At 42.3% G+C, this 12,747-nt stretch overlaps 1 protein-coding gene across 2 annotated transcripts in view; it reads right to left on the bottom strand.

The window, feature by feature from the left end:
* LOC139381979 (transmembrane protein 150A-like) overlaps positions 1-12,747 on the bottom strand; it is an 86,774-nt gene that overhangs the window by 38,947 nt on the left and 35,080 nt on the right. For both annotated transcript variants that reach the window (XM_071125878.1, XM_071125877.1), the window contains exon 5: positions 158-225. In XM_071125878.1, coding sequence (XP_070981979.1) covers positions 158-225 — 68 coding nt within the window. The remainder of the gene's footprint in view (positions 1-157; positions 226-12,747) is intronic.

Genomic DNA, 12,747 nt, shown 5'->3' with positions numbered 1-12,747 from the left:
CACACACACAGGCATGCCCAGCGCTGTGTATCTATGGGGTGGGCTCAGCCACAGCTGGGAATCATTGACTGGAGCTGTTACTCAAACTCCAACACACACAGGGCACGACACGTGCATATGATGTATGAGTGTATGTGAGTGAAGAGTATAGACTCACCCATGAAGGATCCAGTGCTGCAGATGAGGCTGAAGAAGCAGCTTTCTGGAGGAAGAGTGCCACATTTACTGTTGAAGACAGCAGAACAACCAAAAGACAAATCAGATCACCGCCAAACATCAACAGACAAAGAATGTCTCTCGCTCCGTGTGTGTGTCTAATCTGCCCTTTCTCAGTTGGATTAAAGTCTGTCCTCTCCTCGACTCCTCCGTTCTCCTTTCCTCCGATAAGTGGTCGCCATATGTAGGAGGGTGTAAATTTGTTAATAGGTGAACTCCTCTCCTCGATTGCCTCCTCAGGATTCTAAGGTGTATCCTACCACAGAAGAGTTTTGAAATCCTTTGAAACAACTGTGGTTTCCTCGGAGGAGAAAAGCAATTTTTATCAATTTGTCTAGAAAATGTCTAGCATAACTAGTTACATTTCTTTTGACCACTTTACACAAGATGGCGTAGCAGTCAGACGTCTTTTTCTTGTCTCGTCCCGCATTCTTTTTATTTATTTTTCTTTGAATTTTACCCCTTTTTCTCCAATTGTTGTAGTAGCTACTATCTTGTCTCATTGCTACAACTCCCGTACGGGCTCGGGAGAGACGAAGGTTGAAAGTCATGCGTCCTCCGATACACAACCCAACCAAGCCGCACTGCTTCTTAACACAGCGCACATCCAACCCGGAAGCCAGCCGCACCAATGCGCCGGAGGAAACACCGTGCACCTGGCCACCTTGGTTAGCGTACACTGCGCCCGGCCCGCCACAGGAGTCACTGGTGCGCGATGAGACAAGGACACCCCTACCGACCAAGCCCTCCCTAACCCGGGCGACGCTAGGCCAATTGTGCGTTGCCCCACGGACCTCCCGGTCGCGGCCGGTTACGACAGAGCCTGGGCGCGAACCCAGGGACTCTGATGGCACAGCTGGCGCTGCAGTACAGCGCCCTTAACCACTGCGCCACCCGGGAGGCCACTTTGCATTAATATTTTTCCCAAACCTCAACTTCAAAATACTCTCCTGCAACCCACCTCACCCAATGTGGTGTGGATCGGTTAGACTGTAAACACTCCTTCTAGACTCACATTAAGCATCTCCAATCCAAAATTAAATCTAGAATCGGCTTCCTTTATCGCAACAAAGCATCCTTCCCTCATGCTGCCAAACATACCCTCGTAAAACTGACCATCCAACCGATCCTCGTCATCTATAAAATAGCCTCCAACACTCTACTCAACAAACTGGATGCAGTCTATCACAGTGCCATCTGTTCTGTCACCAAAGCCCCATACACTACCCACCATTGCGACCTGTACGCTCTCGTTGGTTGGCCCTCGCTTCATACTCGTCGCCAAATCCACTGGCTACAGGTTATCTACAAGTCTCTGCTAAGTAAAGCCCCGCCTTATCTCAGCTCACTGGTCACCATAGCAGCACCCACCCGTAGCATGCGCTCCAGCAGGTATATTTCACTGGTCACCCCAAAGCCAATTCTTCCCTTGGCCGCCTCTCCTTCCAGTTCTCTGCTGCCAATTACTAGAACGAACTGCAAAAATCCCTGAAGCTGGAGACTCTTACCTCCCTTACTAGCTTTAAGCACCAGCTGTCAGAGCAGCTCACAGATCACTGCACATAGCTCACCTGTAAATAGTCCATCCAATCTAACTCATCCCCATACTGTATTTATTTATTTATTTATCTTGCTCCTTTGCACCCCAGTATCTCAACTTGCACATTTATCCTCTGCACATTCTACCATTCCAGTTTTTAATTGCTATATTGTAATTACTTTGCCACCATGGCCTATTTACTGCCTTACCTACCTTATCCTACCTCATTTGCACATACTGTATATAGATTTTCCTATTGTATTATTGATTGTATGTTTGCTTATTCCATGTGTAACTCTGTGTTGTTGTATGTGTCGAACTGCTTTGCTTTATCGTGGCCAGGTCGCAAATGAGAACTTGTTCTCAACTAGCCTACCTGGTTAAATAAAGATTCAATTAAAAAAATAAACATGTATTTTGGAATTCCATTTATGTAAACATAATTCGCCTGATGACACGCTAGCAGAGAAGGAGAGTCTTTTATACAAGTGCATTTGTTTCCACGTTTCCTCTCCTCCTCTCCTTGATTACGTTGAAACTTTTTCAAAAAGAGGTGAGGACGAAGAAAAGGACACAAGTATCGAGGAAATCCAATTCAGAAAAGGCCTGAGTGATCTCCTCTGCTATGCAACAGCATTTGACTTTTCACCTACTCTTCTAGCCTGTGTTCTAGGAAAATTAAGTGAAGGAACCAGCCATTATAGGGGGGAGGCAATCAGTCATAATACCGCCCTCCTGCCTGCCTGCTTTCGAGTGTTTTTGTGTGCTTATGTGTTCCTTTGTACGTGCGTGAGTGTGGCCTGTCTGCCTGGTCCTGTCTCCTGTTAACACTAATCCCTCTCAGCTGACTAGACCTCGCCACTCAGTCACACACACACACTAAAAAGCACGCACACAAACACTCGAAGACAGACACTAAAAAGCACACACACAAACAAACACATACAGACAGACACTAAAAAGCAAGCACTCAACCCTTTCTCTCATTTATAGCCAGATTGGAGAACCATTCAAGAGTAATTGCAACTTCTAGAGGCAGGATATCCTGTAAGCTTTTTCAATACCATATATTTACATTCCCCCTAGTCTTTCATAGAAACCATATATTTACATTCCCTAATGGTACTTTGATGTTCAAAGCTCTGGGAATGGGAGAGGCTAAAGAAAGCACAAGTCTCTTTATTCTCTCACTCCCCCATCTGAAAACAAACTCCTCTTTTCTGGGGAATTGACTGTGTGTGTTTCAAGTTTTAATGCCACGTGCACAATACAGTGAAATGCATTTCTTGCACGCTCCAAACCCAACAATGCAGTAATCAATATCAATGTAGCACAACAACAAAAAAAACATACGTTTAAACAAAAACACACAATAAATAAAAAGAAGAGAAACAACGTAGTAAGACAGTGTCAGTATTACCCAATACCATATTTAAAATATGCAGGGATACTGGAGTGAAAGAGGTAGATTTGTATATGGGTAAGGTGACTAGGCATCAGGATGTATGATAAACAGAGTAGCAGCAACATACATGATGATTGTATGCAAGTGTGTGTAGAGTCAGTATAAGTGTGTGTGTGTGTGTGTGTGTGTGTGTGTGTGTATATCAGGCATGTGCAGACCCGTGCCTTCCCACCCTTTCCTGCATCCATGGAGGAAGGCAGGAAATCTCAGCCGTCAGTTATTTTCAGAAACAGGAATCACACACAGATAGACACACACACACACATATGCAGTAGGGCTAGGAATTGCCAGGGACCTCACAATACGATATTAGCCCAAGACTTTGGTGCTGACACGATATGTATTGCGACTCTCACGATTCTATATGTATTGCGACTCTCACGATTCTATATGTATTGCCATTCGATACTGTGATTTTATTGCGATTCGATGTTCCAAACATATCGCTCACCATATGTCTGCTACAGAGGGACAAGAGAGAAATAAATAAAAGTGTTGCAAAGAAATTGGCTCCCTATTTAAAAATAAGATGGAGAACAAGTCATGAAGGGAAAATACTTTTGTAGTTTTGGTGCAGGTACAGCCAACTAGAGCAAAAAATACTATTGTCAAAACGATACGATATATCGTCAAAAATAATATCCCAATATGTAACTGTATACATTTTTCTCCATCACTAGTATGCAGACATGTACACGCGTGTACTTCAGACACGTAATTGTGCACACGCAAACAGTTGTGTGTGACTACACACACACACACAATCACAAGTGTGCACAGTCCCTTTGAGCTTCAGTCAATGAGTGCCAACTGGCTGGCGACTCAGGTCATGAGAAACAACAGCACCTTGTTCCTATTATATAGATAGATAGATAGATAGATAGATAGATAGATAGATAGATAGATAGATAGATAGATAGATAGAGAGATAGATAGAGAGAGAGAGAGGGAAAGAGAAAGGGGTGGTGAAGTGCAAGCGAGAGGGAGGGAGAAAAAATAAAAACAGAGAAAGGCAGCAGCTACTCTTCCTGGGGTCCAAACAGGAAACAAAACACAACAAATATAATACATAATACAATGCAAAATACATAAAAATGTCTCTTGACAGTGCACATCGTGTCGTAAGGTATTCTTTTATCAGTTTTTTTTAAATCTGGTTTTATTGCTAGCTTGAGTTACCTGAGGTGGCAGAGAGTTCCATGTAGTCATGGCTCTATTTAATACTGTGCATTTCCCAGCCTCTGTTCTGGACCTGGGGACTGTGACGAGACCTCTGGCTGCATGTCTTGTGTGGTACTGATGAGTGTTCGAACTGTGTGCCAACTGCTTGAACAGACAGTTCGGTACCTTTACCAAACAACATCAGGGCTGCCAACTTCTGAAGAATGCTTGGAGTGAGATTTGGTATGTGAATTTCATTGCCCCCTGAAAATTATACTGTTTTAAAGTGAATTTCCTGCCATTCTAAATATTTTGACATGGCTTATCCGTGGAGAAAAACAAGAAAAAAAAACAGAGGTCAGGTCTGTTCAGGATGCTTTGAACCTTAAATTAACATTTAAAAAAGTTGACTTTGTTACTCTGCGATTTTTGGTGGATGAAATTCAAAGTAAAACATTTATATTAATGGTTGATGGCAATGGGTAACCAAATCATAGATTGCAGTCTCCTTGTCCATAGACAACTTTCAAGGTAAGGACACAAACATTTTGTAATTTGGGTGAACTATCTCTTCAAAATAAAGATAGAAGAAAATCCTGCTTGCTCTCCAGGAGGGTTGCCCTCCCTGAAGTTCTGGGTGTTTGAAAATGTTCTTGTTAAAACAATTTCTCAAAATCACCCAAACTTTATGAAACATCTAATGAATATGAATATTCAGGTGGCTTATGCCTACTAGTTGAAGATCCTTGCCATCACCTTACTCTACAAAGACAAAATATGATGAGTTTATGAGTTGTGAGTACCCCTACCTTCTCTGCCTAGCATGTGCACTATACTAAAATGTAAAAAATTACATTTGATTCATGGAGCATTTAATATCCAATGCTTATTTGTATGACTTATTCAAAACGGTTAATAAATGGCTGCAAAAATACCTAGCCTCATATAACTCATTTTACTACACAAGTAGCCATATCGGATTTCAAATATGTGATTACACTGGCAAAATTGGGAAGAAGTGTAATAATAAAATACGTGTGGGGAATAACAGTGTTCAGTAATGAGCCTTTATTAAGCCCATTGTTAAGGAGAATTGTTCCACTGATCAGATTAAATTAAGTAAATAAATAAAATCTTCCGAAGACAAGATTACATAAATGTGCCCCGAAACACTAACCAAATAATTGTTATATTTATTGTCCCCTCTAGAATAAAACATATTTTTGGGTTCACAATCTGTTTGAAAAAATATTTTCACAGTTAGAAATCAGGTCACCCTACCAAATACTGTAGGTCTGTCTGCTGCCTTTTCGTTGTCACAGCCTAAACGCTAAACGAGGGGACAAATGCAAGTGTGGATTAAATCGACTTTAGCACATGCTGTTAAAAGGCTGCATTCTGCAATAAGGACTGAAGTAACAGCAACCTAATTTTGTTGACAACATAGTACATAAAACAGCGCTACAATGCTACTCTTTTCAGAGTTGTATAAACTCAGCAGAGAAGCTCCACTCGAATCTTGAGGGGCGTTTCTTTAAAACATTAATCCAATCCCCTTGATCCCTTACATAACTAGACCAATCACATGCTTCAATGTGCCGCTGTTCACAGTGCTGTGGCAAGACAGGACAATGATCGAGGTTCAGTTCCTGATGTTAAATTGCAGGTGCAGATGATCCAATTTCAAAACGATTTGGAGTTGAAAAGTTAATAAGCTGAATATGCAATGGACCAATTAAAAATAAAAGTAGTACTTTTCAATGAGTGAGATATAAGAGGTGTACCGTGAGAAGAGGGTCAAATGCCTGTGTCTCAAGGCCAATGCGTGAGAGTTGGCATCTCTGCAAAACCTTGCACAAAGACCAATAGTGATGCAGTCAATCTCTCCTCAACTTTGAGCCAGGAGAGATTGACATACATACTGACATTCGCCCTCTGTGTACATCTAAGTGCAATACGTGCTGCTCAGAGAGACATCAGAGATTGTAACGTTCTTTGTTTCACGGAAACGTGGCTCACTCGAGACACGCTATCAGAGTCGGTACAGCCACCTGGTTTCTTCACACATCGCGCCGACAGAAACAAACATCTCTCTGGTAAGAAGAAGGGCGGGGGGGGGGGTATGCCTTATGATTAACGAGACGTGGTGTGATCATAACAACATACAGGAACTCAATCCTTTTGCTCACCTGACCTAGAATTCCTTACAATCAAATGTCGACCGCATTTTCTACCAAGATAATTATCTTCGATTATAATCACAGCCGTATATATCCCCGCCAAGCAGACACATCGATGGCCCTGAATGAACTTCATTGGATTCTATGTAAACTGGAAACCACATATCCTGAGGCTGCATTCATTGTAGCTGGGAATTTTAACAAGGCTAATCTGAAAACAAGACTCCCTAAATTTTAACAGCATATCGAATGCCCTACCCGGGTGAAAAAAATCCTGGACCATTGTTACTCTAACTTCCGCGATGCATACAAAGCCCTGCCCCGCCCTCCTTTGGGAAAATTAGACCACGACTCCATTTTGTTGCTCCCAGCCTATAGACAGAAACTAAAACAGGAAACGCCAATGCTCAGGTCTGTTCAACGCTGGTCCGACCAATCTGATTCCACGCTTCAAGATTGCTTTGATCACGTGGAATGGGATATGTTCCGCATACCGTCGGACAACAACATTGATGAATACGCTGATCCGGTGAGCGAGTTTATTAGCAAGTGCATTGGTGGTGATGTACCCACAGCAACTATTAAAACTTTCCCCAATCAGAAAACGTGGATTGCAAAACTGAAAGCGCAAACCACTGCTTTTAATCAGGGCAAGGCGACCAGTAACATGACCAAATACAAACAGAGTAGCTATTCCCTCCGCGGGGCAATCAAACAAGCTAATGTCAGTTGTCAGCTACGATGTCAGCTACAATGTCAGTATAGAGACAAAGTAGAGTCACAATTCAACGGCTCAGACACAAGAAGTATGTGGCAGGGTCTACAGTCAATCACGGACTACAAAAAGAAAACCAGCCCTGTCGCGGACCACGATGTCCTGCTTCCAGAGGTCAATACAGTGCCAACGACACGGACCGCTACCAAAACCTACGGGCTCTCCTTCACCGCAGCCAACATGAGTAAAGCATTTAAACGTGTTAACCCTCGCAAGGCTGCCGGCCCAGATGGCATCCCTAGCCGCGTCCTCAGAGCATGCGCAGACCAGCTGGCTGGTGTGTTTACGGATATACTCAATCAATCCCTATCCCAGTCTGCTGTTCCCACATGCTTCAAGAGGGCCAACATTGTTCCAGTTCCTAAGAAAGCTAAGGTATCTGAGCTAAACGACTATCGCCCCATAGCACTCACCTCAGTCATCATGAAGTGCTTTGAGAGACTAGTCAAGAACCATATCACCTCCACCCTACCTGACACCCTAGACCCACTCCAATGTTCTTACCGCCCCAATAGGTCCACAGACGAAACAATCGCAATCACACTGCCCTATCCCACCTGGACAAGAGGAATACCTATGTAAGAATGCTGTCGACTACAGCTCAGCATTTAACACCATAGTACCCTCCAAACTCGTCATTAAGCTCAAGACCCTGGGTCTCGACCCCGCCCTGTGTAACTGGGTCCTGGACTTTCTGACGGGCCGCCCCCAGGTGGTGAGGGTAGGAAACAACATCTCCACCCCGCTGATCCTCAACACTGGGGCCCCACAAGGGTGCGTTCTCAGCCCTCTCCTGTACTCCCTGTTCACCCATGGCTGCGTGGCCATGCACGTCTCCAACTCAATCATCAAGTTTGCAGACGACACTACAGTGGTAGGCTTGATTACCAACAACGACGAGACAGCCTACAGGGAGGAGATGAGGGCCCTCGGAGTGTGGTGTCAGGAAAATAACCTCACACTCAACGTCAACAAAACAAAGGAGATGATCGTGGACTTCAGGAAACAGCAGAGGGTGCACCCCCCTATCCACATCGACGGGACAGTAGTGGAGAAGGTGGAAAGTTTTAAGTTCCTCGGCGTACACATCACGGACAAAGTGAAATGGTCCACCCACACAGACAGCGTGACAGCGCCTCTTCAAACTCAAGAGGCTGAAGAAATTTGGCTTGTCACCAAAAACACAAACTTCTACAGATGCACAATCGAGAGCATCCTGTCGGGCTGTATACGGCAACTGCTGTCGGGCCTGGTACGGCAACTGCTCCGCCCACAACCGTAAGGCTCTCCAGAGGGTAGTGAGGTCTGCACAACGCATCACCGGGGGCAAACTACCTGCTCTCCAGGACACCTACACCACCTGATGTCACAGGAAGGCCAAAAAGATAATCAAGGACAACAACCACCCGAGCCACTGCCTGTTCACCCTGCTATCATCCAGAAGGCGAGGTCAGTACAGGTGCATAAAAGCTGGGACCGAGAGACTGAAAAACAGCTTTTAACTCAAGCCATCAGACTGTTAAACAGCCATCACTAACATTGAGTGGCTGCTGCCAACATAGTGACTCCATCTCTAGCTACTTTAATAATAAAAAATTGGAGGTAATAAATGTATCACTAGTCACTTTAACCTCTTTGATCTCTAGGGGCGCTATTTCATTTTTGGATAAAAAACGTTCCCGTTTTAAGCGCGATATTTTGTCACGAAAAGATGCTCGACTATGCATATTCTTGACAGTTTTTGAAAGAAAACACTCTGAAGTTTCAGAATCTGCAAAGATATTGTCTGTAAGTGCCCCAGAACTCATTCTACAGGCGAAACCAAGATGATGCGTCAACCAGGAAATTAGCAGATTTCTGAAGCTCTGTTTTCCATTGTCTCCTTATATGGCTGTGATTGCGCAAGGAATGAGCCTACACTTTCTGTCGTTCTCCCAAGGCGTTAGCAGCATTGTGACGTATTTGTAGGCATATCATTGGAAGATTGACCATAAGAGACTACATTTTCCAAGTGTCCGCCTGGTGTCCCTGCGTCGAAATTGGAGCGTAAAGCCAGGTGCAAATATTTTTCCATTTGAGAGCAAGGAGAAACCAGGCTTCCAGGAAGGATATATCATTGAAGAGATATGTGGAAAAACACCTTGAGGATTGATTCTAAACCACGTTTGCCATGTTTCAGTCGATATTATGGAGTTAATTTGGAAAAAAGTTTGCGTTTTGAGGGCTGAATTTTCGTTTTTTTTTTTTTTTTTGGTAGCCAAATGTGATGTACAAAACGGAGCTATTTCTAATACACAAAGAATCTTTTTGGAAAAACTGAGCATCTGCTATCTAACTGAGAGTCTCCTCATTGAAAACATCAGAAGTTCTTCAAAGGTAAGTTATTTTATTTGAAGGCTTTACTTGTTTTTGTGATAGTTGCCTGCTAAATGCTAACGCTAATGCTAACGCTAAATGCTACGCTAGCTAGCTACTGTTACACAAATTATTGTTTTCCTATGGTTGAAAAGCATATTTTGAAAATCTGAGATGACAGTGTTGTTAACAAAAGGCTAAGCTTGAGAGATAGCATATTTATTTCATTTCATTTGCGATTTTCATGAATAGTTAACGTTGCGTTATGGTAATGAGCTTAGGTCTGTAAATAGAATCCCGGATCCGGGTTTGGTCGTCGCAACAGGTTAAACTATGCCACTTTATATAATGTTTACATACCCTACACATCTCAAATGTATATACTGTACTCTATACCATCTACTGCATCTTGCCTATGCCATTCGGCCATCGCTCATCCATATATATTTTTTATGTACATATTCTTATTCATTCCTTTACACTTGTAAAAGGTAAAGGTAGTTGTTGTGAAATTGTTAGATTACTTGTTAGATATTACTGCATGGTTGGAACTAGAAGCACAAGCATTTCGCTACACTTACATTAACATCTGCTAACCATGTGTATGTGACAAATAGAGTTTGATTTGATTTGTTCTGGACCAAATGCAATTTTCCAACTGGGCAGTAGTCTAGGTGTAACAAAACTAGGTCCCGTAGAACCTGACTGGTTGATTTAGAAAGAAAGCAGAGCAAAGCCTTATCATGGACAGACCTCTTTCTATTTTAGCAATTATTGTCTTGACCATGACAGCTTTCTATCTAGGGTGACACCCAGCAGTTTAGTCTCCTCAACTTGCACAATCGCCACATTATTCAGTAATAGATCTAGATGAGGTTTAGGGTTGAGTGAGTCTTTTGTAAAAAAAACAATAGTTTTTTTAGTTTCAGAGATATTTAACACCAGCCTATTACTAGTCAGCTATTCAAAACCTGACTGGAGCTCTATGTGAAGGGTGTCAGTTATTTATTTTACTGTCTTATCTGACATGTATAAGGTTGAGTCGTCAGCGTACATAGACACACAGGCTTTATTTAAGATCAGTGGAAGGTCATTAGTAAAAACAGAACACAATAATGGCCCAAGCCGGCTGCCACACTCAACCAAATTTGCATTAGAGAGGCTTCCATTAAAGGAAACCCTCTGTGTTCTATTAGATAGGTAACTCTCAATCCATGATAAGGCAGAGGATGTAAAACCATAACATATCGTTTTTCCAGCATTAGGTAATGATCAATGATATCAAAAGCTGCACTGAAATATAACAAAACAGCTCCCACAATCTTCTTACTATACATTTCTGTCAGCCAATCATCAGTCATTTGTGTCAGTGCCAAGCATGTTGAGTGCCCTTCCCTAAAAGCATGCTGGGAAAGTCTGTTAATTTGTTTTCTGTAAAATAACATTTTATTTAGTCAAACACGTTTCTTTCCAAACGTTTGCTAAGCACCGGTAACATGCTGATTGGTCGGCTGTTTGAACCATGAAAGGGTGCTTTGCTGTTCTTGGACAGTGGAACAACTTTTGCCTCCCTCCAGACCTGAGGGCACACGCCGTCTTCTAGGCTTAAATTGAAGATGTGGCAAGCAGGAGTCTCAGTGTTTTCCTCTAACAACTTCAGCAATTTACCATCCAGGTCATTGGTACAAGATGGCTGATATTTTGTTTTACTATCACCTCTTCCACACCAACTTTGCTGAACTCATAAGAGTGCTCGTCTTTCATTATTTGGTCCGTTATGCATGAATATGAAGGCTCAGCGGTTGTTGTTTGCATGTCATGCCTAAATTTGCTAATCTTGTTGACAAAAAGTTATTCAAGTGGTTGGCAATATCAAAGGGTTTTGTTGTGAACAAGCCATCTGCCTCAATGAAGGATGGAGCCGAGTTCACTTTATTGCCTAGAATTTAATTTAAGATACTTTTTAATCATTATTTATATCATTTTCTTTGTTCCATAGTATAGTTTCTTCTTTTTGTTTAGTTAAGTTACGTGATTCCTCAATTTACTGTATTTATGCCAATCTGCTGTGTTCCCTTTCCCTTTCCCTCATCCCTCTCAGCCATACAGTTTTTCAATTCATCATCTATCCATGAGGATTTGGAAGTTATTGGCAGGCCTATCTGTAACCGGAATAAGTCATTTAATAAGTGATTCAAGTGCGGTGTCAGGTTGTTCCTCATTACACCCATCAGACCAACAAGTATTTTTCACATCTTTGACATAGGAATCATTGCAAAACCTATTGTATGATTGTTTATACACAATTTTAGGTAAAGTCTATGGAACTTTGCTTTTTCTAGATATGGCTATTATATTATGATCACTACATCTGATGAGTGTGGATACTGCTTTAGAGCAGAGTTCTGCCGCATTAGTAAAGAGGTGGTCAATACACGTGGATGATTTAGTTCCTGTTCTGTTTTTAAATACCCAGTAAGATTGACTGATGACCTAAACCAGATTGCAGGCATCGGTTACAGTTTAAAGGTTGTTTTTTTGTGGACATCTTGATGTCAACCAGTCAATATTTAAATCACCCAGAAAACATGCTCCTCTGTTTTTTTCTCACATGCATTATCGAGCATTTCACACAGTCCAAATACTGACTTTTAGCACTGGGTGGTCTATAGAAACTTCCTACGATAATAGGCTTTAAGTGAAGCAAACTAATCTGTAGCCACATTACTTCCACGTCATCGGACATGAGATCCTCTCTCAGCCTAAATGGAACATGACTCTGGACATATATAGCAACACCTCTATTTGAATTTATATCTTTCCTGTAAATTCCATAACCATGTAGAGCTACTACTGCATCATCAAAGGAATCATCTCCGTGTGATTCAGAGCTGGCCAGAATATGATTTTTTTCTGATGTAAGTAAGATGTACATTTCATGAACCTTGTTTCTCAGGCTATTCTGAGAGGCTGATCTGAGGTAGACATTTCAGTGACATTTGAACCAATGGTAATGAGTGAGCTGACCACAGTGGGCTTCTTCCTAAGGCAGACA

The sequence above is a fragment of the Oncorhynchus clarkii genome, chromosome 23 (genome assembly GCF_045791955.1).
Source record: "Oncorhynchus clarkii lewisi isolate Uvic-CL-2024 chromosome 23, UVic_Ocla_1.0, whole genome shotgun sequence".
Lineage (NCBI taxonomy): Eukaryota > Metazoa > Chordata > Actinopteri > Salmoniformes > Salmonidae > Oncorhynchus > Oncorhynchus clarkii.
The sequence above is the reverse complement of the archived record's forward strand: the minus strand, read 5'-3'. Positions and strand labels throughout refer to the sequence as shown.